This window comes from Rhipicephalus microplus, unplaced genomic scaffold (assembly GCF_043290135.1).
Source record: "Rhipicephalus microplus isolate Deutch F79 unplaced genomic scaffold, USDA_Rmic scaffold_18, whole genome shotgun sequence".
NCBI lineage: Eukaryota > Metazoa > Arthropoda > Arachnida > Ixodida > Ixodidae > Rhipicephalus > Rhipicephalus microplus.
The window spans coordinates 4,116,352-4,142,936 of NW_027464591.1; the positions used below are offsets into that span (position 1 = coordinate 4,116,352).

Here is a 26,585-nt window from a genome sequence, read left to right on the forward strand (position 1 = left end):
ATGTCATAATTTTGATGTTTTGCCCAGTCATGACTACACACCATGCTCATGCTGCGCTCGCAGTCGTTTCGCTGGCTTCACATATATCAAATTTGGTCTTATGTGAGGTCAAGGGATGACGAATGTATATGACTGGTGCAAACATGAAAACCATGTCATGTTCATGTCATGTAAGAACATGACTGTCATGTAAGAACATGACAACATATCACACATGCATTCGCAGTCCTTTCAGTGACATGAATGGATCACGAAGGCAAATGACACATCCAAACATGATAATCATGATATGCATGTCATGTAAAACATGACTACCTGCTACGCTCATAGCGTCCTCGTGACCATTTCACTAGCTCCAAATATACGAAATTCGGTATTAGGTGGCGTGAATGGACGACAAAGGTAAATGACACATTCAAACATGATAATTTGATATGCGTGTCACGTAAAACATGATTACATACTACGCTCATAGCGTGCTTGCGGCCGTTTCGCTAGCTCCACATATACGAAATCTGGTATCATGTGTCGTGAATGGACGGCGAAGGTAAATGACACATTTAAACATGATATGCATGTCATGTGAAACATGATTACATGCTATGCTCATAGCGTGCAGCAGCCGTTTTGCTAGCTGCACATCAACGAAATTTAGTATTACGTGACATGAACAGTGAAGGTAAATGATACTTCCAAACATGATAATCATGGCATGGAAGTCATGTACGGCATAATTTATGCCACCTCGTAATGTGCTCATTTTAAAGTGACATATCAACCTTCCTCATTCGTGCTTCGCATATCATCAATTGCCACAGTATGTGAGATCTGCCACTTTTATCACTCTTACGGTTTGGCTCTGCGGTTACTACATGTTCTAAGCTAACATGTTCCTTTAAAACTTGAAGTATCTTGCCACTTATCGCAAAAGGCTGTTTAGGCAGACAAGTTATTCTTTGACAACTCTATTGGTATCCATTTAGCTACCATGGGATCATTACCGAAAAAAAAAATGAGGCTAAAACGTTTCGTTCTTGAATTTCACGCTGGAATTTCGGATCGTTAATGTCAGCGTAATGTCGCAGGTTTCAGTCTTTTCTGTGTATATTGGGCAGATTGATGTGATAAAATTTTTGTAAACTTCAGTCTCTGGTATCCAGAAAATACAGTGAGGCTACTCTCTACTCATCAAAAGGAAGAGTAAATCATACAAGATGCCGTCATGCTCGTCCAGACGTCTTGGAATGGGAAGGCAGTATTACCTTATGTATTGTCTTTTTGCTTACCAAACGTCTTGCGGTGAGAATGATGCTTTCAACATTGTGAAAAGGTGGTGCGATAATGAGGGAGAAATAGTTTTTCTCTTTAGTGTGCCTTTAAAGGGATACTGAACAAGAATTGGGAAGCTGATGAAACTTCGAAATTTGACTTGGAAGATGCCACTGTTTAGATAAATGGAGTTTATTTCCCTTGGGCAAGTCAACAATGCCAGCCGTTGCCCGCGTCTTCTCGACTCGCCCAACTCCCACTTCAGTTCCTAAACCAGTATGCACAGGAACAGCAGTACTCAAAGCTTAGGGCTGGGGCAAAGCACAAGCGTATGCGCTCCATGGCAAAAGGAGAGAGAGAGGGGGGGGCCATTATCCGCCCCTGCGAGTGCTTTGAAGACGCTGCTGCTACGTAGCGCCGCAGTCACCCCTGAGGAAGGAACCGAGTCGGTTTTGAAACATCGGGTTTCTTCAAAACTTTTGGTTGGTGTCTAAATCATCTTCCAGTTTATTTCCCATATTTTTGAACATTTGGTTGTATTTTTGTTGGATTGTCAGCGCACGGCGGTTACTCGCAAGAGTGAGCCGTGATATCACACTCACCAAAGAGCATGGGGAAAAGGAAGATGAAGTGGATAATCACTGGGTGTGGGCTTCTTAGCGCTGATGTTTTTTTGCTAATTTAGTAAGTTTTCTTACTCGTCTTGTGCATCTTACTGCCAAGATTTGGCCACCACCTTCGCGGTGCACCAGGCGCCATGTCTCCAAGACGCCGAAGCCTTATGTTAGGCTGCCACGACGTCCGAAAGCTTCGGCTACTGGTGGGGGCCATTCTTCTCGGCGCCCATCAGATGACGAAGTGATGAATGCGTCCAAACAGCAAGATAACCCCGTTTTTCACGGACCCGAGGAGGACTGCGACGGCCCCTCGACGACACCTAACGCCAACAATGAGTGTGTTACTTCGAAGAAGGCGCGAACTGGCGCGAAAGCAATTGGCGCAAAGAAGGCGCGAATGCAATTGATCGATTTGGTCTTGTTGTACTGAATGATGGATCAGTAATGTTTTTAAGAGGTAATAATTATGCCAGCTGTCTAGATTTGGCTATAGCCTCCCCTGACATTGCAGGAGATATGAACTGGTGTACAGACCTCGAAACACGAGGGAGTGACCATTACCCAGTTCTCATGCAACACCCAAAAATGCAAGTACAAACGACCACATTGATTTCAAAGCTAACTGAATGGAAACTATTTCGTGAACATACTGGATGTGACTTGATGAGAGATAATGAACTGGATACATTTATGTCCTGCATTAAAAGCAGTTACTCCTGTGCGACAAGGTTTACGGCTGTCCCAGCGGGCCACTGCAGTGTAGATGCAGACTATGAGCGCCTACGAGCAATTAGAAGATGAGCAGAATGTCGATATCGCCGCACAGGGAAGCTAGAAGATTACAAGAAGAGTCGGGCCACACACATTTAATCAAACAGACACATGCAAAAGTTTGGTCGAAAAAAATGGCATGATTTCTGCAATTCATTGACCCCATTTGCTTCACTTCCAAAAATCTGGCAAACAATCGCTGCTCCAAGTCATCCAGTATCCCAGCGAAACCCATTCAGAGCATTGGCTATATCTCTTGGATTATCCGAATTTGATGTTTCTAATAGGTTTTGAGTAATGCTGACTGAAACTGGGATATTGGTTCACAACACTACTGCACTGCCTAGTTCTGTAGAGCAGCAAATCCAAGATGCGTACGCTTTATCACATGCCCAACTGGATAACACGTATTCTCTACTAGAGTTGCGTACTGCTCTATCACTAACGTGCGTAAGAACGGCAACTGGTCCCGTCAACGTATCGTACGGTGTTCTGAAAAATGTAGTACCCAACGGCATGCCAGTTCTTCTACGAATATATAACGACATGTGGGCAAAGGCGTACTTTCCAATGTGTTTGAAGGTCGCGAGAATCGTCCCACTGCTGAAGTCCGGTAAATCACCGCTTTCGCTTGACTCGTTCTGAACACTTAGTCTCACTAGCTGTGTATCTAAAGTCATGGAAAAAAATGGTTGACTGAAGATTACAGTGGTGGATTGACGCTAACAACTCTCTCCCAGAGCAGATGGCTGGCCTCGGACGAAGGCGATGCACCATGGACTGCGTCTTTGACCTCGTTACATTTGTAGAACATGAGACGAGCTGTGGAAACATGGCTGTTGCGGCGTTCATAGACATTAAGAAGGTGTTCGACACTGTGAGCCATCTTTCTATGCTGCATGGGCTTACCTCACTGTGGGTTCACGGTCGTATCCTTCAATGGATCGCCAACTTCCTCCGTAACAGACAAATATACATTTCAACCAATAACGGAGACAGCGATCTTTCAACATAAGCAGAGGTGTACCCCAAGGAAGCGTTCTAAGTCCACTTTTTTTCAATGCTGCAATGGCAGGTCTTCCAGAAGTGCTGCCCGAAGCCTTGAACATATCAATGTATGCAGACGACAAATTCATATGGACGTTTCACAAATCACTTGAAGTGATCGAACAACGGCTTAAATAAGGGCTAAATGCGATAAGTGATTACCTCAAAGAGCGAGGCATGTAGATTTCTCACGCCAAATCTGTAGTTCTGCCATTCACGAGAAAGACAGTGAAAAACTTGAGGCTTTTTGTGGATGGCCAGAGAATCGAAATCACACGAAAGCATCGCTTCCTTGGCGTTACCTTAGATAGCCAACTCGGATGGAGTCAGCATATTGCTGATCTGGAAAATCAAGTGAACGGCACCATAAATGTTATACGTCGCATCGCGGGAACAAAATGGGGCGCTACTTCAGCGTCTCTACTCCACGTTCATTGTGTACTAATCCGACAGAAAATTGCCTACTCTACGCCAGTTTTCCGCAACATCTCCCAGACATCGCTACACCGACTTCAGCTGTTACAAGCACGAAGCTTGCGCATATGTCTGGGGGTTCCGCAGGCAACATCAAGTTCTCTGACACTGGCAGAGGCAAGAGAACCCAACTTTATAGTAATTAGAAATGTGGAGACATGTCGGCATTTCTTTCATCTAGCCACGCAACACCCTTCTCATCTGCTCATACCCAACATCGTGAACCGTGTTGCAGCGCAAATACACCATGTGTACCAACTGTACATTTCCCAACTTCCTGTGTCGACACATTGGCCACTGGACCAAAACAACCCTCCATGGCTGCTTGAGCTACCAACTATTGAAACGTCAATACAAGGACTTCGCAGCAAACATGAAGTGCCAACCGTTGCCGCACAGCAGTTGGCATCGCATCATCTGTTTGACAGGTACCAAGGATACACTCACGTGTACAATGACGGCTCCGTCACCAAAGAGACAGCGACATCAGCATTCATAATTCCGGAATTACACGAAGAATATGCATCTCGGCTGGCCCACCTCTCCTCTTCAACATCGTCAAAGCTCGTAGCGATTTTGCTAGCCATAAACTTTATTATACTGTCAACGACACCAAGAAAATGGGTGGTAATTACAGACACTCTGGCAGCACTGGCATGTGTGGAAAATGCCACTTCAAGACACATTGATGTGCGTATAGTATATGCTATACTAAAAGAGCTCTTAGAAGCTACGAAGTCGGATCATTGAGTGGCATTTTAGTCGGTTCCCAGTCACTGCGGAATTAAGGGAAATGAAATGGCGGACGAGTTGTTGAAAACCACTCATAATTCTACACAAACATGCCTCATTCCGGTATCTCAATATGATGTAAATAGAATTTTAAAAACAACAAAACGTGAATTATGCCTGTCTACCTGGTTCACAGACATAACAAAGAATCGATCCTATATTCTGTTGATCCTAATCTTGAATACCAATTAGACCGTGACCTCCCAAGACGTATCGATACACTCATTCATCGTCTATGACTCGGAACTACTTACACAAAGCACTTCCTACTTCGTATTCAGTGTGCAACATCGTCAGCATGTTCATGCAGCTACGACGATGAGGATATCTGTCACCTCTTGCTCGACTGTCTGAAACATGACACACACCGAAGGCGACTAGAACAGGAACTGCATAAGTTAGATCCCGAGCGGCCATTTACGTTGAATAAAATACTAGGTCCATGGCCATCCAAAATAAACGGCAAAGCAATGAAGGTGCCGCAACATGTCTTCGAAGAAACGAAGATTTGTGACGAATACTGAGTGGACAAAAGTTAAAAGTGAGCGTGGCGTCTACGTGTTTGTTCTGCCCATAGGAGAACTTTTGCTCTCACCCAAGTAGGACTGTATGTTACTGTTTTTCTTAAATATTTTTTATTTGTACCAATCAACTCGAAAGGGGTAGCCGTCGCCAAGTAATGGTGACAAAAACTCCTTCGTTTATTTTATATCCAATAAAAAAAAAAGCATGCAGGATGCACGTGTTCTTGTCCTTCTCTTCCTTTTATTTACCTCTCCTATCATCCCACTCTTTCCCTTCCACAAAAACGCTTGTGCTTTGCCCCAGCCCTAAGCATTGTGCACTGCTGTTGTTGTGCGTACCTGTTAGGGAACCGAAGTGGTAGTTGAGCGAGTCGAAAAGACGCGAGCCACGGGTGGCATTGTTGACTTGCCCGTTTCAAGTGTGTGACGTCTCCAAACGTCAGCTTCTCCAGTTCACAACACGGTCACGTGTGACAGTCTGTTCATTGAAATTGTTATTTTCGTAATTGCTGCTTGGGATGAAGGTTGTTTCTATCTATTTCGGGGTCCGATCTTTCAACTTGGCTGATAATCTAAGCGGCAAAATTTTGTTCAGTATCCTTTTAAGTTCTCGCCTTATTTTGTAACATGCTTGTGAGGGGAATTTGGAATGTGCTACATCAACTGTCTTAGGCATCATATAGCAGGCATTTGATACACTTTATTCTTTGTACCCCTTTCCATCAGCCCTGGTTTGTGAAAGGCAGAGAATTTGATACCTAGCCATTTGGCAGTCCTTTGGTTCAACACAGTTAAGGCACTGCCTGTCGGATAATCTTTGGCGAGCCTCCTGTTTTGTTGCTTTCCTTTCTTTTTGCGTGCCATCAGCATTAATAGCCTCTGCACATTTCGACAAGCCATTGTACGTCAGTACACGCACCATGTGCAGATCTCAGCATGTCACTTGCCCTCGCTTGAATGTCATTTTAGCTCCTCCTTTTTTTTTTTGTTATTGAAGGGCAGAGGTCGAGCTCTTGTCGTGGCATTTGTGATGGAGCCGTGCTTTGAAGGGCTGTTGTATCGCGAGAGCATTTTTCTTCAAACCCTTGCAGCTTTTTGTTATGTGAGTCTCTTAAGACATTATTACCTTTTTCAAACTGAAACCTGCTCACGTACCATTACTTACCTTGTTATTATTATCAAACCTGAAGGAATGGTGTCCCTTTTTTAGGGGGTCCAGGGAGATGTGCTTGAAGGGATGCAGAGGATTCAAGAAACGTTTTGGCTATATTAGCATACTGCTAGAGAGGGAGAGAGAGACAGAACTCACTGTAGCTTTTATAAGGTACCGGAAAAACTACAAAGAAAGGTGTGCACATACATATGTCCTGTTTTTACCAATATCTTATTATAGAAAAAAAAAGCACAAAAGATTGCCTTACTCACTATGGTTCTCTAGTTGCCTGACTCGTGACACATAGGTTGCGGGGTTGAATTCCAAGTATGATTAGTTATAATTTTTAAATTATCAAGCATTTCATGTGCCTTCTGAGTGAAATTTTTCTTTGAATAAAAGAGTTACAAAGTAATTCAGCATGTCTGAATAATCTGGAGGAAGAACTATGCAGTAAAACGAGAGCCATTCTGAAATCATTTGAACTCAAGTTTAACGAGTTGAACATTCACGAATGATATCCCACCTTAATTTCAATAAACTTTCAATAAAACCTATAAAAACCTTGACGTGGGCTGGCTCATGAATGTTAGCATACAATAACTTTTGTTCAAGTTAGTTTAGAACATTCAATCTTATTATGACAAGAGTATTATGACATGCTTATTTACCTTGTAATTCTCCCAGTTTTGAAAATACCTTTCCTGAAAAAAGCCGATGAACTGTTTGGTATTTTGAAAAGCATATATTATACAAGAGAAATAATTGTGTACTTCAGCATGAACTTCGCAAGTTTCATAAAAAAATTCATCAAGAAGCAAAAGGAAAAAAATTTAAAGATTCGTGCTGCTTCTTAAGTTAGCTATTGTTGCTGCTCATGAAGTCATTTTCATTGATCCTTCATTATTCATGTATTCTCACCATTGATGTATTGTTCTTGATGTGCAGGGAGCACCTTCAGTCAAAACAGAATAAAAAAAGGGGGAGGGGCACATGCAAATGTTATGTACAGTATTTGTCTTAGAATCTGTCGTGACTAACAATGAAGTACGTAGCAAATGTAACTCAAAAAATACTTCAGCCACTTTTTTCTTGGCAAATATGCATATATCAGTGGTTTGCCACATAGTTCACTGAATGTTTGTAAACAAACCTGTGAAATTTTTAAGTGCGAAATCAGCAAGCAAAAAGACATTTTGATTTTTGTTCGTTAAATTGTCACTGTGTTTTTGGAACACATTCGTGTAGTTCTGTGAAGCGAAGCATGAATTGCTGAATAATTTGTGGTCTATGTCATTAAAATGAGCGGAGATCTGCAAGAGCATCTTTTCTAGAGTTTCTGTTACTTGTAAAAATGTCTCTACTGCTTTCATTAAGATATCCGTTTTCCATCGAATGCCTTTCATCCTTCCATGTCTTTACTCATCTCTTGCGTCAGTGCTCTTCTGCTTTGTGTTTCAGCTGGTCACCCCACAAATTTGCCTCGAACTAAAGGGCTGTCACATGACATTTGCAATATAAGGTCTTTGAAATGTTTTTTTTCTTTTTTATTTTCTGCAAGTCAGTGCTGCTTGAAGACATGTTTTCTTGCATGTTTGCCTGGCATTTTATAATGGCATGCTTAAAATTCTGCAGCTGCGTAGCTCCTTCCTAGTTGCTGCCCATCGCTTTAGACTTGCCATTGAAACCTACACATGCCATTTTCCTGCATAAATGCTTGCTGAAGTGCAGCTGTTGTAAGAAATGTCACTCGCTATGCTGCCACCAGAACAATTCTAAATCTGTCAGCGTGTCTTGATATGCTGCAAAATGTCCGTGATCACTTCGTGGCCATTGTCATATCTCCATGAACACAATGCTAACTTTTTTTTTGGTTTTCGTATGTGTTTGCGTTCAGCTACTAGATTGAGTTGAGAAAGTGACTGCATTATTTCGTTGCAAAGCCACACTTTGAATATGTTGTTTGTTTTTTCTTGTTTTTCTTACTTAAAACTTCAGAGCAATCTCTTGGCTTATTGTAGCAAATGCGATTGCGCATGCATGTGTATGGGGGTGGTTATGCGTAGATGTGAACATGCAATAAAGGTTAAAGTCATTGGTTCTCACGTAAAGCATCCGAGGTTCCACTAGAACATTGTGACATATTGGGATGTGGAGTTGGTGAACAAATGCCACGCATGCCTGAGCGAGCTTCTGTGTGAGGTGAACGGGGGGATTCGTGCTGCTGTATATTGTTGTTGTAGGCTATGTGTCATGTCTTAAAAAAGCTTGCAACTATTCATGTTTTCTCAGCTTATTTTTCCATGTGCATGTTTTGACTGGTTGAAAGATAGTGAAAATATATGTTCAGCCTGTACTTGTATATTAAACAGATTCATTGTGGCGATCGAGCAATAAGCTCTTGGAGAAATGGGAGCGCGTGACTTCGCAACTACAACTTTGATGCCACTTGATCCTGTGAAGGAAAATGGTGCTGGCTTGTGCAGAAATGCTCATCCTATTAATTTCATGAGAATTGCAAGATTGGGTTGACGTTACTATGAGTGTGTTTGTTTTATGCTACACTTACTAATTTCAAATATTGAAGCCTTGTGTCAGGTCTCTTCAAGCAGAGTGACGTAATTATTATTTAATGTTGGCTGGCTAGATGAATGCTATTTTTGTCTGCTGAAACATTCCCCCTTTTTTTTGTGGAGCCAATTCACGCTTGAGGCTTCATTAAGGGCTACTACGTCATCGTACCGCCCTCATTGCTTTTAACAAGCTCAGTGAATTACGTCTGACTGTTAGCCTTTTAGTTACCGGATATGTTGTGAGCTATAATGCTTTCTACATCAATTATTTTTATTTTATTGCATACAGACGCTAAAAGAACTATTACTGCCACATTGACGTTACGCTGCTCATTGACCATAAGTATACCAACAAATGCTAGTATATGTTTTTGTGAACTGAAGCCATAATTTTCAGTTTCGAACCTGAAGTATAAGTCTGTATAAGTTAGTATTTTGTACTGGTTTGTGCTTTTTAAAATACTTTGTATCTTGTATACACTACAGGCTTAACAGTGGCATTGTGGTACACTGGCAAATGCAGCTAAATTTGGAATAATGTGTTTGCGTTTATTGATGCCAAGCTGCACAAGAAAACCGAGGCCTTTGTCAGGCACTCCAGGCTTTAACCCCGGCTTTCCCCTTTGTGTGAAAAAAAAAATTAACTTCACTTCATACTTCATACATAAGTAAACGTTTGATATTTATTCTTGGTGAGAAAGCTAGGAATCGTCTAGCATTTGGAGGGCTGTAGTTTGGGACAGCTTTTGCATCTCAAAGGCACTCCAAGAAATTCAATGTCATTACATTAGCGCAAACTGACATCGCTGTCCAAGGGAACGTAGAAATCGTCATGTAGTAGTGTGAGCTGGGCACCTTTTTCTGGCTTTGCTTCACATCTGAAGAGCATGTGCATTCTACGAGCAACGAAAAATTTAGAAATTTAACATTTGCGGTAGTGAACGACAGCTTTCATATATTGACAAGGGCAGCTTATATTGTGGCTCGTGCCATCTGCGAATAAGTCTTTAAACCAATAGTACTTGCTACATGGTATATGGCTGGCTTGGGTAATACGGCCCCCAATCATTTAGCCGTATGGTCTGTTGACTCGGACAGTATTGAATCAAGATTTGTGGTGCTTTGGACAATTTTTGTGTGAGCCACACTATTCTCTGTGATCTGGAAAAATTCGTGGCCTTGTTTTCACCATTTAACTAAGCCGCATCTGCCAGCTGTGCTCTCTCATAATGACGTACAAATAAGCCTTCGTGCGCTCAATTCCACCCATTGCCTGAGAAATACCTTAGGTGTTGTTTGTAATTGCAACAGCAGCATATGAACCGAATGACCCAATTCGGCACGAATGAGGGCACATGCTAATAATGTACCCACTGAAAACTTCATAAAGCTCTTGATAATTGCTAATTAGGTGAAAATTATACTACAGCAACAGTGGGCACACACTGTACCTAGTTATGTCATGAGAAAAGCAGAATATGTTTAAAAAATTATTGTTTGTAGCATAAATAAATGAGCTTGAGCAGCTGATAGCATTGTTTCAAAAGGTTTTGTCCCTGCGTTAGTATACTACTGGCAACCATTTGCACATTGATACTGCATGTAGCCACTTTAGGTTGAAAGTGTGGTGGTTTGGACTAGCTGGTAGGTCGTGACGATTGTTATAGCACGAGCTCAGAACGACGACTAAAAGACAAGAAGATGAGTGCTAACTTCCAACTGAGTTTATTGTGCAGAGCACGAAACCATATATAGGAGGCAAAAAACCATGTGACAATAGATGAATAATGCAAAGATGAGTAAGGCAAAAAGACAAAAACCAAGAAATTTAAGGAAACGATTCCGGAGACTATTGCGCGCGCCAATACTTCCAAGGAACCTTAATTCCGCTCGTGCATAGCACCTTTACTAAGTGATATGCTGTTAGCCAAAATGGGCAATCTACTGCACAAAAAGTTAGAGGGTACGCATGTCATCAAAGTATTTAGATACGCGGGTGATTTTTTTGGTTGTTCTAAAGAGTAATTCTTCAATGTTCCACTCCATGTCGGCCCAGACGATAAGCATGTTTGAAGATTGTTTGAAGCTCGTTATGCTGACACATGAGATGTCCGGGAATGACACATTACGCTTTTTGGTTTGCAAGCATCTTCATTGGCAAATAGTTCTGCCTGTCTGGCAGTCTTGTACGGCATGCCTTTCTTGTAGAGTTTGCATGCGTCAATTTCAGATTTTTTGAAAGTATTAAACGTAGACAAAATAAAGAACTCTTTCATTAGCCCTGCACTGACCGTGGCAGCTCATGATAAAAGTGTTATTGGCACAGTTACGTCACAGTCTTTTACATGTTCAAGTTTTCGTGCAAAGCATGGTACGTGACATTATAGCGCTGAATCTCCACTTTTCGCTTTGCCACCGTGGAACGTCTTGTGGCATTTTAACATTCCTTGAACACTTCACACTTATTACACAGCTCTTGTTTTCACTGGAGCGTCTAAGCTAGTGCCTGCGATGTGGCTTTGTTCACCAAAATGTGTGGCCACTGTCATGATACGCAAGGAAAAAAAACGATAGAGCCTTTTGCAAATGTATATGTAGGTTGTAAACTAATGCTTCGAGACATGACAGAGAACTCCTTTGGGAATTGTAGAACACTTTATTTAAATCGAAAAGTGATTATCAGCAAGAGGCTTGGCTGAACAGATGCCTGGGAAGAATAGCATGGCTGTCTGCGTGCATATGTGGAACATTTGCCATTGTTCTGTGAGTGAACTTGTTGACATAGAAGTGCATAAAGTTCAGTCTTTGCACATGGAAGTGCGTGAAGTTCAGTCTGGAAGTGCGTGAAGTTCAGTCTGTTCTTGATGCATTGGTGTGGCATTGCACGTGCACATTGCTGAACACATCTCCCAGCTGCTCTTCTAGTTCTGCTTCGCAGGCTTTTGTATATATTTATTAGTACTCAACAATACTTCCCGACTGCCCTTGTCGCAGTGATGCTACTGCGCAAATAACGACACAGCTGTGAAGTGTTCTTGCACATGCGTTTTATAATAGCTCGGTCATACAAAATATAAAATGAAAACACATGGCATGCAGGTGCTCTCTTGTATGGATCGTATGACTCATCGTTAATTGACAGGGGATGACATATAGAGAAGGCCTAACCTCTAACTGATGCTCTTTTTTTTTTCTTTTATGAAAAAAAGAAGGAAAAAAAAGCGGCATTCCTTTGAACGAAAGGCGGCTTGCTCACTTCCGGGCATTCAGGATATGTTATTGTGAAAAGCCTCCTGTTCCTTCATTCGTCGAGGGCTACATCTGGGAACACACGTATTTACGAGGATTGTTTTTTACATGCGATAACAATTTACACGAATCACTCGTACCTGGTAGCATAGCTTTGCTATCCTTGGTTATGAGAAAAATAAATTATAATGTAATCCAATTTAATCCACCACATGATGGATGAACTTGTCCCCTTGCAGTATATGTAAGACACAACAAAATTCCTTGCATTTTTTATTTTTTACAGGAAAGTTGAGTTCATTTTGGCATGCATTAAAAATGTTCTGTGCTTTACGAAATGGCTTGCTATATTATTGCATGTGCAGCAGAATTCCCTGTGTGATGTATGATAAAAGCTGGTGCACTTGCAGGCAACAAAGCAGGAAACTAGGCGAGTTTGTATAGATCCGTAATATATGAGGAGTCTGAAGTGGAGTTAACAAACATATAGAGATCACAACATGGGCATACGTATCACAACATGGGCATACGTGTTGCGTTCATCATCTCTGTGTCATGTGCAGTTTGCCCTCCTCGTAAATTGCTGAAGCATTTGTCAATGGAAGCCTCAGTGAATGAGCCATCTGGAAACTTCCAGTGGGATGGTTACATATCTTAAGCAACATAGATGCTTTTGTGAAATGCTTGTGTTAACACATTTATAGAGGAAGCTGATTGCTCTTCACATTAAAGAAACACTGTTTTGTTCTTTTTGTTTGTATTTATTGAGAGAGGGGGTTGAGCTTTCTTGATTCTATACACCCCCAGCTCTTAAATATAACCAGAGAAGAAATGATATGAGGGCATAAGGGAACTATTACTTGTTCACTTATAAAACAATCGCAGTGGGTTCCCGGCAACAGCTAAGTAAATTTTTTTAATCACCATTGTCAGCATCATAATCATGACTGGCAAACGGGAATCACTATAGGTCAAGAATAGCGGAATGTTGTTAGTAATGTGAAATAAGTTGTTGACAAGATGGGGCGTATTTTGGATCAATTCAAGAGGTCTTCGTCCCGCAGTGTACAAAAATTGTATGGTGATGATGAAATAATGTATTCGGTGAGCATATTCAAAACAGTTCCTGTAGGAAAAAAAGTAAATATAAAAAGATCAGCCAGAAAGGCAATGCTTGAGAGCGCTGAGCCACCATATGGGTCTTGTACAGTTCTCCCTTGACCCCCCCCCCCCCCTTTTTTTTTGTGCTTACGTATTTCCCTCCTTGTACAGATTATGTTGGAGTGCTGGCTTGTATCATGACCCAAATATGGCAGAGCGTGGGCTCACTGTGTTCGCTCTCACATGCTATGTTGTGATCGAGTACTTTGGGTTTGCCCAAGCTTGTGTTTATGTCATGCATTATAGTTTATTGCCGCTTGAAATGTGCTTCTGTATCGTCAAATGCCAATCTGTTTTGACGTGTTCTCGTTGATGTTCTTTAGTAACTTTTCTTTGAGCAGGGTAGCGAATCACGGGCTCCGTAATTGCAGATTTGCGTACATGTTACTCGTATCAAAGTTGAACCGACAGTTTTGCTTTGTGGCTCACGTTGCATGTTGTTCTGCGCAAGTGTTTTCGTATGGTGGAGTGTTCTCTCTTTTTCTGGCTATTCGCAGACTTGAATACGATTGCTTTGATATGTGGAAGCACCTCATCAATATTTAGAGCAAGCGAATTTTAACCTTTCATCAGCGTTCTGAGAAAGGGAAGGAAAAATCTACCTGGCAGCTTGTGCAGATGTCACGAGTGTGACATTCATCTGCGGGTATTTCATTTAGTATTGTAGTAGCTACAAAGTCCTTGATGCTGAAGAAGTGTTCTTTAAGACCATGATTCTGCAATCACAAACTCTTGTGTTATGTGCTTAGAAGTTAAACTTGCACACCTATGAGTTGTTGGTGCTTGCAAGTTGCGTTGCTCGTGCAAACTTGTGCATTACTTTCCTTGTGCAGGCTGGCTGTCTTTAACAGGCATGCACTTTGAGTGATCTCACGAGTCACGAGCTGCCTTTCTCTGTCACTGGTTGTGTTCTTGACATCTACATTATTTGGTGACCCGCTGCAGTTCTGCTTCTTGTGATTCACCTCAGACAGAGCTCCTTGGACCTCACTGTGCCTTGGTTTTAATTCTTCTCGTTTATTCTATGTTCGAGTCTCATTTTGTTCACTTTCCCTTCCGCTCCTTTTGGCTGCTTGCATGGCTGACTTTTCTATTTTCTGCTGCCAACATTTTTTTTTACTTTTTTATAGTTTAAATTCTCTGTTTTGGCACATATACACTGGTGAATTTGCTGCATATCATGAATGGTGGTTCCCGATAGGTAGCAAGGCATTGGTAGTGGTGAGGGAATACGTCTACTTACTACAGGTACTGTAGCGTATCTCATATCCCAACCAGATATCCGAATTGCACATCCGAACCGTGAGACTCAAATAACCAGGAGGATAAGAGTGGGGTGGAGTGCACGAGGCAAGAATTTTGAAATGATGAATAATATTTTACTGCTATCTTTTAAAGAAACTATATTACACCTGCATCTTATTCATACTTATCAATGGGGTAGAAGCCTGGAGGCTTATGAAGAGATAAGAATGGGTGAGAGAGCAAATGTACGCTAATAAAACTTTAGTCTAAATCGAGAAGAAATTGGCGAGGCATGTTCTGAGGAGCCAAGATAACTGCTTTTTAGTAATCGACTTTATTCCAAAGGAAGGCAAGCGCGCGGCAAGATGAGGCAGGTATTAAGGCGGGCAAATGCTGTCATGAAATTCGCACGATAATGTGGCTGCGAGATGTACAGGACTGGGCTAATTATTGAAACATGGTGGCGGCCGTTGTCTTGCATTGGTGGGGGCATAGGTGATGATGAATATGATAATGCACTGGTGTTTTCCCACTTGTTGACACCTGCTGACACATGCTATTTACGGTTTCCCACTTCAAGCTCGCGGTGTCAAAGGGAATTTCTTGCTTCTGTGCGGAGTGAACGGCGCTGTTGACTACATTACTGATAAATTTAGGTTGCAATTCTCTGCTATCTTGAACAACTAAATGAACAGTGTTACGGTGGACGTATAGTCGTAAACAATATGTATCGGTGTTATCATCATCACATACCTGACAAGTCTCCCGCATTGTCCGGGAGACTCCCGGATTTCCACTGTGTCTTCCGTTTGTACGATTGCCATGAAAATCTCCTGAAATCGAAATTTGTGTGCCAGATTTCCATTGACAAAAATGCAGGTCAGTCTGTTCCAGGCTTTTTGTGAGCCCACCGCATTTTATTATAAACGAATTTCAGAAGTGTTTGTCTAAACGAACAGTAGAGTCTCAGTGATGCTAAACCGTGGCAGATACAAATTCATAAAATTTCCCAGTCAAATTCATGTGTCCATAGGGCCAAAATTCAAATGTTTCAAACACTTTTTTGAATCGCGGCGTGTGATGTGAACTTCAGTCAGCGGAATGACTTGCCCATAGAGCCAATGAGGATGAAAATTGGACGCGGTGATAGCACCGTCTGAATTGCGGCGATAGTTGTACAAAGACGGGAAAATTACTATTTTACTGACAACTGAAAAAGTTTTTATTATCTTCTGCACTCAAATATCTTTTTCGAACAAATAATAACTAAGAATATTGTTTGCATAATTTATAGCTGCATATAAAACGAAATGGTTTTTAAAGCACCAGAGCGTTTTGATATGGCGGCTGGCCGTTCGCATAGCAGACGTCACCGTTGTCGTCTCCTTCTGCGTCATGGCTGTCTCCCGCTCGTTAGAGCAGCTCTCTGTCTCAATTTATCTCGTTTACATATATAGTCCAATGCAGTAAACTACTTACTGGAAGCTCACTAGTATCTGGCATACTTACTTTAGTAAGTGAGTGATGCTGCATACAGGCCGAGCGAAATGACAACGCTGATCACACAAACTTGCAGCAATAAGTTGTTTTATTGCAAGTCAATCGATGTTTACATGAAATAAAGGTCTTGTAAGTAACGTTTTAGCATGTACAGCAGTGAATAATATGCATGCATCCCATAGCGGGTACGTACGTACTACGCATAGCCCCAACGCTGATGCCCAAAGCACAGAAGCTGTCCAGCGCTGACTGATTTATTCATCGTACTCCACAAAAACTTCACTGCAGTAAGTAAAGGTTTACCGCTAACATTCCTGCATTTTTGTAGCTGAAGATATCGTAACACCTCATTGACAGTATTCAGCAAACTTTTTGTAAATAATATCAACGTATCCGCCTGCCTTTCACGAGCAATGCGGCCGAACTGTTTGTTCTTGGGTTCGCGCGGCCAGGTAAAAAGGGTCACTTTGCAATCTTCCACGCATTCGCACTATTTGTGCTTATAAATGCTTAAATTTAATTGTGAAGCAGTTTTTTATGCGTGCTATTCTCAAGTCTTACAAATAAAATTGTGAAAAAAAAAAAAGGCTTAGACAGCGTTTTGTTTGCCGTCGCTGGCGGTGCGCTGTCATTTTGATGGTGGCGATGCCTCACAGCACGGACGCGAAGCTCGCAACATGCCACAAGCCTGCTTCAGTACCGAAACCGCCGAACAAAGGCCGATCGAGAGCAGCGGGCTCGAAGATTTGGAAGTACGCGTGCGACCAGCGCATGCACTGTATTTTACAGTGTGTGTGATTGTCGTTGCTTCAACCGCTGTAAACGAAGCCACAGTCGTTCGACAGGATCATGTATAGCGACAACATTACCTACATGACTCTGAAAATGTGCGCACCGCCAACGCTTGACCAGTCAAAGCAACGCTGCTTTCCGCAAAGTCGGAGATGTTTCCGGAAAGCAACATCTTTGTGGTTTTTTGTGGACAAAACCGTGCCAGTTGCAATCATAAATAGTATACAACGACTTAGTTTTAAAGGCACGCTGATTGAAAAAACTTCCGTTTTCCGCAATCGCCACGCACAAAACCGCGGTCGCGGTGATGCTATCTACGAGTCCGAGGGCACGTGGTTGACGCAGTGGTAGATTAAAGGCGGTAAACACGTAAAAAAGCTAGAACGGTTTTGGCGTTCCTGGCTAAAAGAATCTAGTAGCGAGGACAGCCAAAGCTTAGACCGCGCTTTCGTGGCATCCAGCCGCGCCGTCCCGTCCGCTCACATTTGAAGACATACGCGAGTTGTTTTAATTGAAATCTATATTTTTGCGAGTTGTTTTGATGACGCGAAATTTCGCGAGCATTTGCGGCTCCCCCTTTGAGACTCTCACCTTAGTGGAAAACCCTGCCCTCCTGTGTTCAGCCCCTCCAAGCCATTATGAGACCGCAACGCTGTGTTGGCGCTTTCGTTTGAGACCCCCCCTCCCCACCTCTTGTTTTTCGTGATGTTTTTTTTTTCTTTTGGTGCCAAGAATAAGGAAAATAATTTAGCGCATCGCTTTTTTCTTATGGTGACAAAACATAATTACTCTTGTCGCTAAAAGTCAAATCCATCAGATCGACAAATACAAAAAAAAGGTCGGCAACCCGTCCTCCCTCTTCTTCTTTGCTTGGGTGTTTTAGGCAGGTTGGCAGATATGCTTCTGAGGTTATCATATAATGTCACGACGTACAAAAATAAGAAAGCATTTGCCTAATAGCCCGAGGTGACGGTGACCATATGTCTGACTTTAATTAATTTATACTAGTTTAGATGGTGAAAAATGTTTGAATGTTTTGGTTGTTCCTGAATTTTCTTGCAACCTGAGGGCTTCCTCAAAACTAGTTTGCAATTTCTACACTTTGATGGAAGTGCCTTTGTTCTATTTCTTGCGGCATTATTTCGTTGCAAGCGTTTTGAACCTTCTTTTGTCAGCGGAGACAGCTGCCAAAGCGCCTCTGTCTGTGCCTCGAAATGTTGGCCCTTGCCTCCGACTGAGAGGCTGTTCTTTTTTGTTGTTGAACATGTCTCTCGTGACTGCTTTGACATTTCTCTGGTGCGTTGCTTCCGGAATGTCAGCTGTCCGCATTGCAAAAGCAGCTATTATTGTCAGTGTGAGTTTCGCGGGTTTTTAAACTTCCTCCATCTGATGACAGCGGAGTTCCTGTTTTTTTTGTTCACATGCCATCCCAGCCAGTGATTTTACCATTTACGATGAGAGGTCAGGCAGCATCACAACGTGAAACAAGAACAGTGCTATACGTAAAAGAAAAAAACTGTCATGTGGTGATATTTTGCAGATTTGAATGAGCAGGGAATATTTCTTTCGAGAAATAATTCAGGCTTTGTGAGTGTAGCATAATATGCTTTGTTATGCTAATAATGTATGTTCTTGCATATTATTTTTTCAAATTTTGTCCTTCTAGGGTTTTCTCACAGTACAGGTAGTTGCCCCAGCCCCCTTCCCCCTTTATTTTTTATTGCCTAAGGCATGTGGCATGCTTGTGCTAATAGGTAAATGTCACACCTTGTGAGGACAGAAAAAAAGTTAGGAAATTTTTTCGATACTATCATTTATTTAACATATTAAAGATTTATGGCCAGTTGCTTGTAGTTTGCTTCTATGGTTCTTAGGCACTTGGGCAACATCGAATGTTTTAAAGTTCTTTGGCAACAATTACTAAGAGATTAGCATTGAGAGCTGCCTTAGAAACACGCGACTTCACTGAAATTCGCAATCGCACCTGTGTAGCAACGCGCTGTGTGAGCTAGCCGCTGAGCTATACTGTAAGGTCATGGCAGCTGTTTTTTTGGGATTATGAAGGTGTTGTTTCAGTGTGTTTCACCCTAAAAGGCCCTACAATCAATTCATACTATTATTGTGCCACTTTCTGGAGTAATTGTGCTTCTTCAGAACTCTACAGAATTCTGGATTAAGGAACGTGAATTGAAACAAACTTAAAAACAATGTAGGCATGATTAAGCGTGGAAGTTTCATCCCGTGTCCTTTGTTATTATGTTTGACATTGTTCGTATTCTTTAAATAGAGTTATGCTTCAATGACTAGCTTAACAACAGGTGCTCCTAAGCTTCTTTGCGACAATGCATGCCATCACTCTGCTTCTGCAATTGCAAAGTTACTGAATCGGCTAATTCACCACCCTGCAGTTTGGACTATGCTCCTAGCTATAGCTACCTTTTCCCTGAGCTGAAAAAAATTTTTGGGTGGCGAAAGTTTCGGAAGGGGAGAGTTGGAAAATTCAGCAATCTCTTGTCTCAACGCACTGGCGGCAGAAGAGTACAACATGGGAATTCCGAAGCTTAAGATGTTCTAAATTCAAATGTAAATGTTCTAAATTCAAAATATTATCCAGGGAAGGGAATTCGGGGTTTCTATTTCGCAGAAAGAAAGGTCGTTGGGTTGGAGTGACCTTCATAAGTGCACTTGGGACAGATTCTATTGTGTGTACAATTGGACTGTCTCTTCGATAAATCTGAATCTGATGGCTCAAGTGCTGCCATTTCTGGAGGCTAGACGAAAAAGGGGAGGCTGCAGTGAAGTGCAAACTGGCGTTTGTGAATCAGTCATTAAATAAGCATAAATATATAAAAAGCTTTGATGGCTGGAATCTCAACTGCGGGCTTCAAGTAGCAAAGCCCGATTACTTGACCACCATGGTACAAGCATTATCATGTGGTGTTAAACACCTTTGAGAATGTCCAACACGCGAGCTAGTGAATTCAATTCAGGCACTTGGTATATTTTCTGCAATGCTAATCATTTCTCAAGATAACTCTCGTGCAAGCCAGTGCATTGATGTGCTTGGCATGATTTCAGTATGCTGACAGTATGTTGTCAGTGTCACTTCTAGAACACATCTTGCCCCGCCGTTGTGGTCTGGTGGCTAAGGTACTCGGTTGTTGACCCGCAAGTCGTGGGATCGAATCCAGGGTGCGGCCACTGCATTTTCGATGGAGGCGGAAATGGTGTAGGCCCGTGTGCTCAGATTTGGGTGCACGGTAAAGAATCCCAGGTAGTCGAAATTTCCGAAGCCCTCCACTGTGGTGTCTCTCATAATCATATGATGATTTTGGGGTGTTAAACCCCATATATCAATAAATCTAGTACACATCTTCTATCATATGGTGGTTTTGGGACGTTAAACCTCACATATAAATCAATCTAGCACACATCTTCTAGACGTGATGCCTGCACCACTGGTGATGATGCTGTCGGTCACTCTCTTAGTGTAATGTTGCTGAATCGCATCAGTTGCCTCTACCACCAAGATTTAATATGTAATATGTAATACACTTTTCTTGCATTCACTGCTAAGTCAAGAATAACTTTTCCTTGATATCGTTTAAAAGATTGATGTCTCACGGATTAAATTAGCTGTGTATGGGCTAGTGTTGTACAGTCCCTCCCAGCACTTTCATATCAAAATTTACTCACCCACTGTGTTGTTATTATATTTCAAGCTGTTGGCCATATGTTTATGCAGGGTTCCTATTGGGAGCTTGACCTGAAATCTGCAAGTGAGCTTCCCTGCAGAAAGAAAAAGCTCAAGGCGTACGATTCGGTAAGCATGCTTGTTGTTGGTGGGTGTGCCACATCAAAGGGCATGCATCCTTTACAAAACTTTGCAACTTGTCACATAGACTGGTGTCACGGCTGTGTAACGATTCAAACGCTGTTATCATAGCACTCTGAAGGTATGCACTGAATTGGGCAGAATGCCGCGTGACTTAAGACGAAGACTGGAGGCACATAAAACGCAGACGAGCGCCGTCTGTAAAACACGAACGTGCCTCCTGTCTTAGTCCAAGTCGTGCTGCATCGCGAGTCGGTCCAAGTATGTACCAAGTTATCTAAGTCAATATAATACTAAATGGGGCTTTATTGTTTTGTGGCTGCTAGGTGTATCCTTATAGCCCTGAAACTGGTATCAGCACCTGGACTCCAGAGGTTGAGGGCCATTCGTCACCTCCACAGAACCACACCACCGTACCAGAAATAAAGGTAGGGTCCCGCTACGCTTGCAAGAACATTATTATTGCCCGTATCCTAGAACCATTTTCTCAAGCTTTTACAGAAAAGCAAAAAGTTTCGCTGTGCTTCTTTCTAGTGCAATAATCACGACCTTCTTTGGGTCGTATGTCTTGTCCACAAGGGTTAATTAGTAAACACGGCATGATAGTATAGTTTAAGAAAGGTGTGTCATGTTGCAGATATTCCTAATTTGAATAAAGCATGTGAATTCATTTTATTACACATCTTAGTTTTCTACTCATATCGTTTCTCTCGACATCATCGAGCCATATAGCTAAATAGGTTGATTCAAGAATGATTCCGTAGTATGCTTTATATGCATGTTGATGCTACAGAAGAGTTTAGTAGGACCATTGCACTACTAGACAAGTGACTCTATTAGTAAAGTGATGGCTTGACAGAGGTGTTGCCAAGCTTGGCATGTTTGGCCAAAGAATTTGCCTGGAATGCCTTAACCTTTCATGCTAACAGCATTGTGAAGCCGCAGCTTCACTTAAGTCGCATGCCTGATTGTGTCAATGCCTGTTGTAGCTTTCTGAGTATTCGTTAACATGCATGCCAAAAGATGCTTGTGGAGATTATCAGTGTCTACGTACACTTTCTGCATAAAATGTGTATTGTACGTGCTACCAAAACACCGTTTAAGAAAAAAAAAATTCTTAATTTTTCCCTTTGCAGCAGGAGGTTGTGCGGCCTGAATATGAGGTTGATGATGACCAGTCCAGAGTGTCGTCTGAATACTACGATGAGCCTGTCAAGACAAGTGAGTTGTGCCTTCTCATTTTAACGGGTTAGCGTTGGAGAGCTTGTGTCGCAGAACATCCACCGTTGGCTTCGGCCCCGTTGGTTGTGAGCGAAAAATTGTCCGTGAGCGAAAAAGCTCGTTACAGAGATCGCCGCAGGAGGCCGCTACTTGTCCACGCCTGCGCGCGCGATCACACTGAAAAAGCCGCGCATTCAAGGAAAAAAAGAAGAAAAAAAGGGCTCAGGGTCACGAAGCGCGGGTGATGTAGTTTTTTTGCCCCTGCCGCCCCTCCTTGCTTAGCTTCCAACGCTTTTGTTGGGACGAGAGAAGAGAGAATGCAATTGCAGCATGCGACATACCTTTGTAGCTCCACTCGCACTGAACAGATTCTTAAAATTTTTGCAGCGTTGAATTCGTGAGGCAATAAACTCGTCTAGTAAATTCATTCCATGGTTACTTGAAAAAGTGTTTCAGGGCCCCTTTAACGAATTTTGTTTGACAGGCGTCACGACAAAAACAAGCCCATTCGGCAATTTGTAGGCACATTTGGGAGGCCTCAAACTACGTCGAAAAAGGCCGGGATAGTGCAGTCATCGCTGCTAAAAACACACAGGAACTTTCAAACAGCTGTAAAAATGGACAACTATGTCCATCTAGCAGAAAACATATTGCCACAGGCTTGGAACGAGGTTGAGCCATGCCAATGCGAGTATGTGCCATTGTGTGAAAAAGAAGAGGACTGTTTTTGTTGTGCTCGTGGTCTAACGTTCGTTTCGGCTCGACGTCCAGTGCTGCTTCTCCTGTGAACAGACGTTGTGGTCTTTCTGAATCACGTGACATTTTCTGGTGAAGGTGCTGGGTAGTGTTGTATGCACTGCAATCAGCAGCAAGATCCCGACACTAGTCGCGACTTGGAGGAACCAGCTGACCTACAGCGTAGCAGGCGACAACTAGGCCTATCACCTGAATTGGGGCCACTTCCACAACTCGGCAGTACTATGGCTATTGCGGGAACGCAAAGCCAAGAGACATTGATGCTGCCTCCTGCATGGTTCTTCAATGCCCCGCGAACCCCGAAGCCGTTCCACGGTGACCCTTACGAGGACATTGACGACTGGCTTGCGGCAGCATCAACGAGTGGAACGAGCAGAGAAAGCTTCGGTATGTCTACTTTTACCTCGAGGACTCTGCGCGCACTTGGTTCGAAAACCATGAAGCCACTATGACAACCAGGCCAGAGTTTTGGAACCAGTTGCGGAATAGCTTCCGAAGCTCTGACCGAAAGGAGCAAGTGGAACGGCTCCTCAATTCCCGAAATCAGCGTCCGAACGAGAGTGTTGCTATGTTCGTTGAGGACATGTCGCGGCTGTTCAGGCAAGCTGACTCCTCAATGACGGAAGAGAAGAAGGTGCGCCTCCTGATGCAAGGAGTGAAAGAGCAGCTGTTCGCTGGACTAGTGGGGAACCCTCCCAGTACTGTAGAGGATTTCCTCCGCGAAGCCATGTCAATGGAGAGAATGCTAAAGCAGCGTTCGTATCAGTATGAGTGTCCTGGCAGTCTTTCGTCTGTGTCATCGGCCCTGCCAACACGATGTCACGACTGTAAGAGACCTGAAGGAGCTCGTGCGCAGTATTGTGCGCGAGGAGCTGCAAAAGTTGCACACAGTGTCTTTTCAGCTCCATGTTGCTGCTCTAATGGATGTCGTCGGCGAAAAGGTCCGGCAGCTGGTGCACCCCATGACAACTCTGCGTACAGCCGAGGTCCATCCCATGACCACCCCGTGTCCAGCCGAAGCTCCACTATTAACGTATAGCGAAGCAATACGTACTCCTGCACCTGCTGTTGGCTATCCGTCCCGTCCGTCCACCCTGCAGACGGTGCCGTCATTCTACTCAGGACCACCACAGTACGGCAACCCACCCCTTACACGGAAATCAAGTGTATGGCGTGCTCCCGACAACCGGCCTCTCTGTTATCACTGTGGTGAACCAGATCCTATCTACCGACAGTGCGCATACAGGCACTTGGGTCTTCCTTTCTTTCGTCCGGATGCTCTTCGACCCAGAGATGGTGAGCGGCCCTGTGCAATCGCCGAATACTTGGAAAGTCAGCAGTCCCAAACTCTTCCACGTCACCAGTCCCGCTCACCGTCTCCACGGCATTCCACGTCACCTGGCCAACAATCGACCTTTGCGAACGTCCCTGCAGGAAGATCGCCTAGATCCACGAACCCGCGCCGGGAAAACTAAGAACAGGGACCTCTGGGGGTGAGGCCGCTGTTGATCGACCGTTACAAGACCCTCACCCGAACTGCCTGCCGATATCCGACGACATGCTTTCACCGACGTGTGCCATCGACGACAAACATGTCTCTGCTCGCATCTCTGTCCTTGTCGACAACCACCCGCTAACCACTCTGATAGATACGGATGCCGATTATTTCGTTATAAGCCCTGACCTCGCTGCACAGCTAAGAAAGGTAACGACACCTTGGGGACATGGAACCAACCTCCGGACTGCGAGAGGTCACCTATTGACAGACACCGCTGGGAAAATGCACTGCCCGGCTCCGAATTCGTGAGTTGACATACGTCAACTCACGAATCTCACTTTCTTCGTCGTATTGCGCGAATGCTCCCAAAATCTAATTCTCGGAATGGATTTTCTCCGTGAGCATGGAGCCGTTATTAACCTTCGCGACCTGCTCATAACGTTCTTCGATCATACAGCCACACAAAAGGATGCAGTTGCGCAGACCGCAACACTTCGAATTTCTGACGACACCATCGCACTTCAGCCGCGAGCCAGTATGTTGGTAACTGTGAAGAGCGACTGTGACAACAGGAGTAGTGGCATCACGGAAACTAACCTCTTGGTGCTCTTGGCTTGGCAGATTTGTGTCACGCGCGCTATCGTTCAACTGAAACATCGGAGGACTCAACTGAAACATCGGAGGACTCAGCTTCTGATCACGAATTTCAGTGGCCAGTACCAACACTTGGCAAAGCGAACAGCAATCGCGAACTTTGAAGCCATTGATGATGAATAATGTTCCACTATCGCTCCGATTGCCACTGCTGATGAAGGTGACACTGCATTAGCCAGTACAGTTGACGTGAATTGCCAGCTATCCTCTGCGAAGCAGCAGCAGATACGCATGATTTTACGTACGTATAGTGACTGCTTTGCGTCCATTTCCAAAATCAAGCAGGCCCCAACCGTGAAGCACTGCATTTTAACGCACCCTACCGAACGACCTGTACGACAGCACGCCTACCGCGTGTCGCAAAAAATAACAAGAGACAATACGTTTTCAGGTGCAACAGATGCTCGACGAGGACGTCATCCAACCCTCGAACAGTCCATGGGCGTCACCCGTCGTACTTGTTAAAAAGAGAGACGGCACTCTTCGATGTTGCATCGATTACCGGAAGCTCAACAAAGTGAGGGAGAGAGACGTCTACCCTCTACCGCGCATAGATGACTCACTGGATCGGCTTCGACATGCCCGATATTTTTCATCAAAGGATTTACGCAGCAGCTACTCGCAGATCGAGGTCGATCAACGCGACAGAGAAAAAACAGCGTTCATAACTCCCGGTGGCCTTTACGAATTCAAAGTGCTACCGTTTGGATTGTGCTCTGCACCGGAAACGTTCCAAAGGATGATGGACGCCGTCCTGTCCGGTCTGAAGTGTGAATCTTGCCTCGTCTATTTAGAGGACGTCGTTTTTTCCAAAACATTTGAGCAACATTTACGACGACTTCATACCGTCTTTGTCACTATTCGATCCACAGGCCTATGGCTAAAACCGGAGAAGTGTCATTTCGGCTACGAAGAACTAAAGTTCCTCGGCCACCTTGTCAGTCACGATGGCATTCTACCAGACCCAGAAAAGGCCATGGCCGTTGCTGCATTTCCTCCACCTTCGAACAAACGGGATTTGTGCCGATTTTTGGGTCTCTGCGCCTACTACAGGCGCTTTGTGCAGAGCTTTGCTAACATCGCTGAACCCCTTACCCGCTTAACGAAGGAGGATACTCCTTTTGTATGGGGTCCAGAGCAGAGAGCCGCTTTTTCCAATCTTCAACAGCGCCTTCAGAGTCAACCCTTACTAGGGCACTTTGATGAAGATGCCGCCGCCGAACTTCACACTGACGCAAGCAACATCAGTCTTGGAGCAGTGCTCGTCCAGTGGCAAAACGGCGCCGAACGTCCCATCGCTTATGCTAGTCGCATTCTGTCATCTGCGGAAACTAACTACTCGACCACGGAGAAGGAATGCCTTGCTGTTATTTGGGCGATAACAAAGTTCCTACCGTACCTGTATGGCCGTCCATTCAGAGTAGCTACGGACCATCATGCCTTCTGTTGACTGG

General features: G+C 43.5%; 1 protein-coding gene across 4 annotated transcripts in view; it reads left to right on the forward strand.

Moving 5' to 3' along the window:
• The window catches only part of LOC142785096 (uncharacterized), a 92,891-nt gene that overhangs the window by 16,718 nt on the left and 49,588 nt on the right, over positions 1–26,585 (forward strand). For 2 of the 4 annotated variants that reach the window (XM_075883506.1, XM_075883509.1), the window contains exons 3-5: positions 20,913–20,990; positions 21,329–21,430; positions 22,139–22,223. In XM_075883506.1, coding sequence (XP_075739621.1) covers positions 20,913–20,990; positions 21,329–21,430; positions 22,139–22,223 — 265 coding nt within the window. The remainder of the gene's footprint in view (positions 1–20,912; positions 20,991–21,328; positions 21,431–22,138; positions 22,224–26,585) is intronic. The other 2 variants (XM_075883508.1, XM_075883510.1) reach the window with 1 other exon arrangement.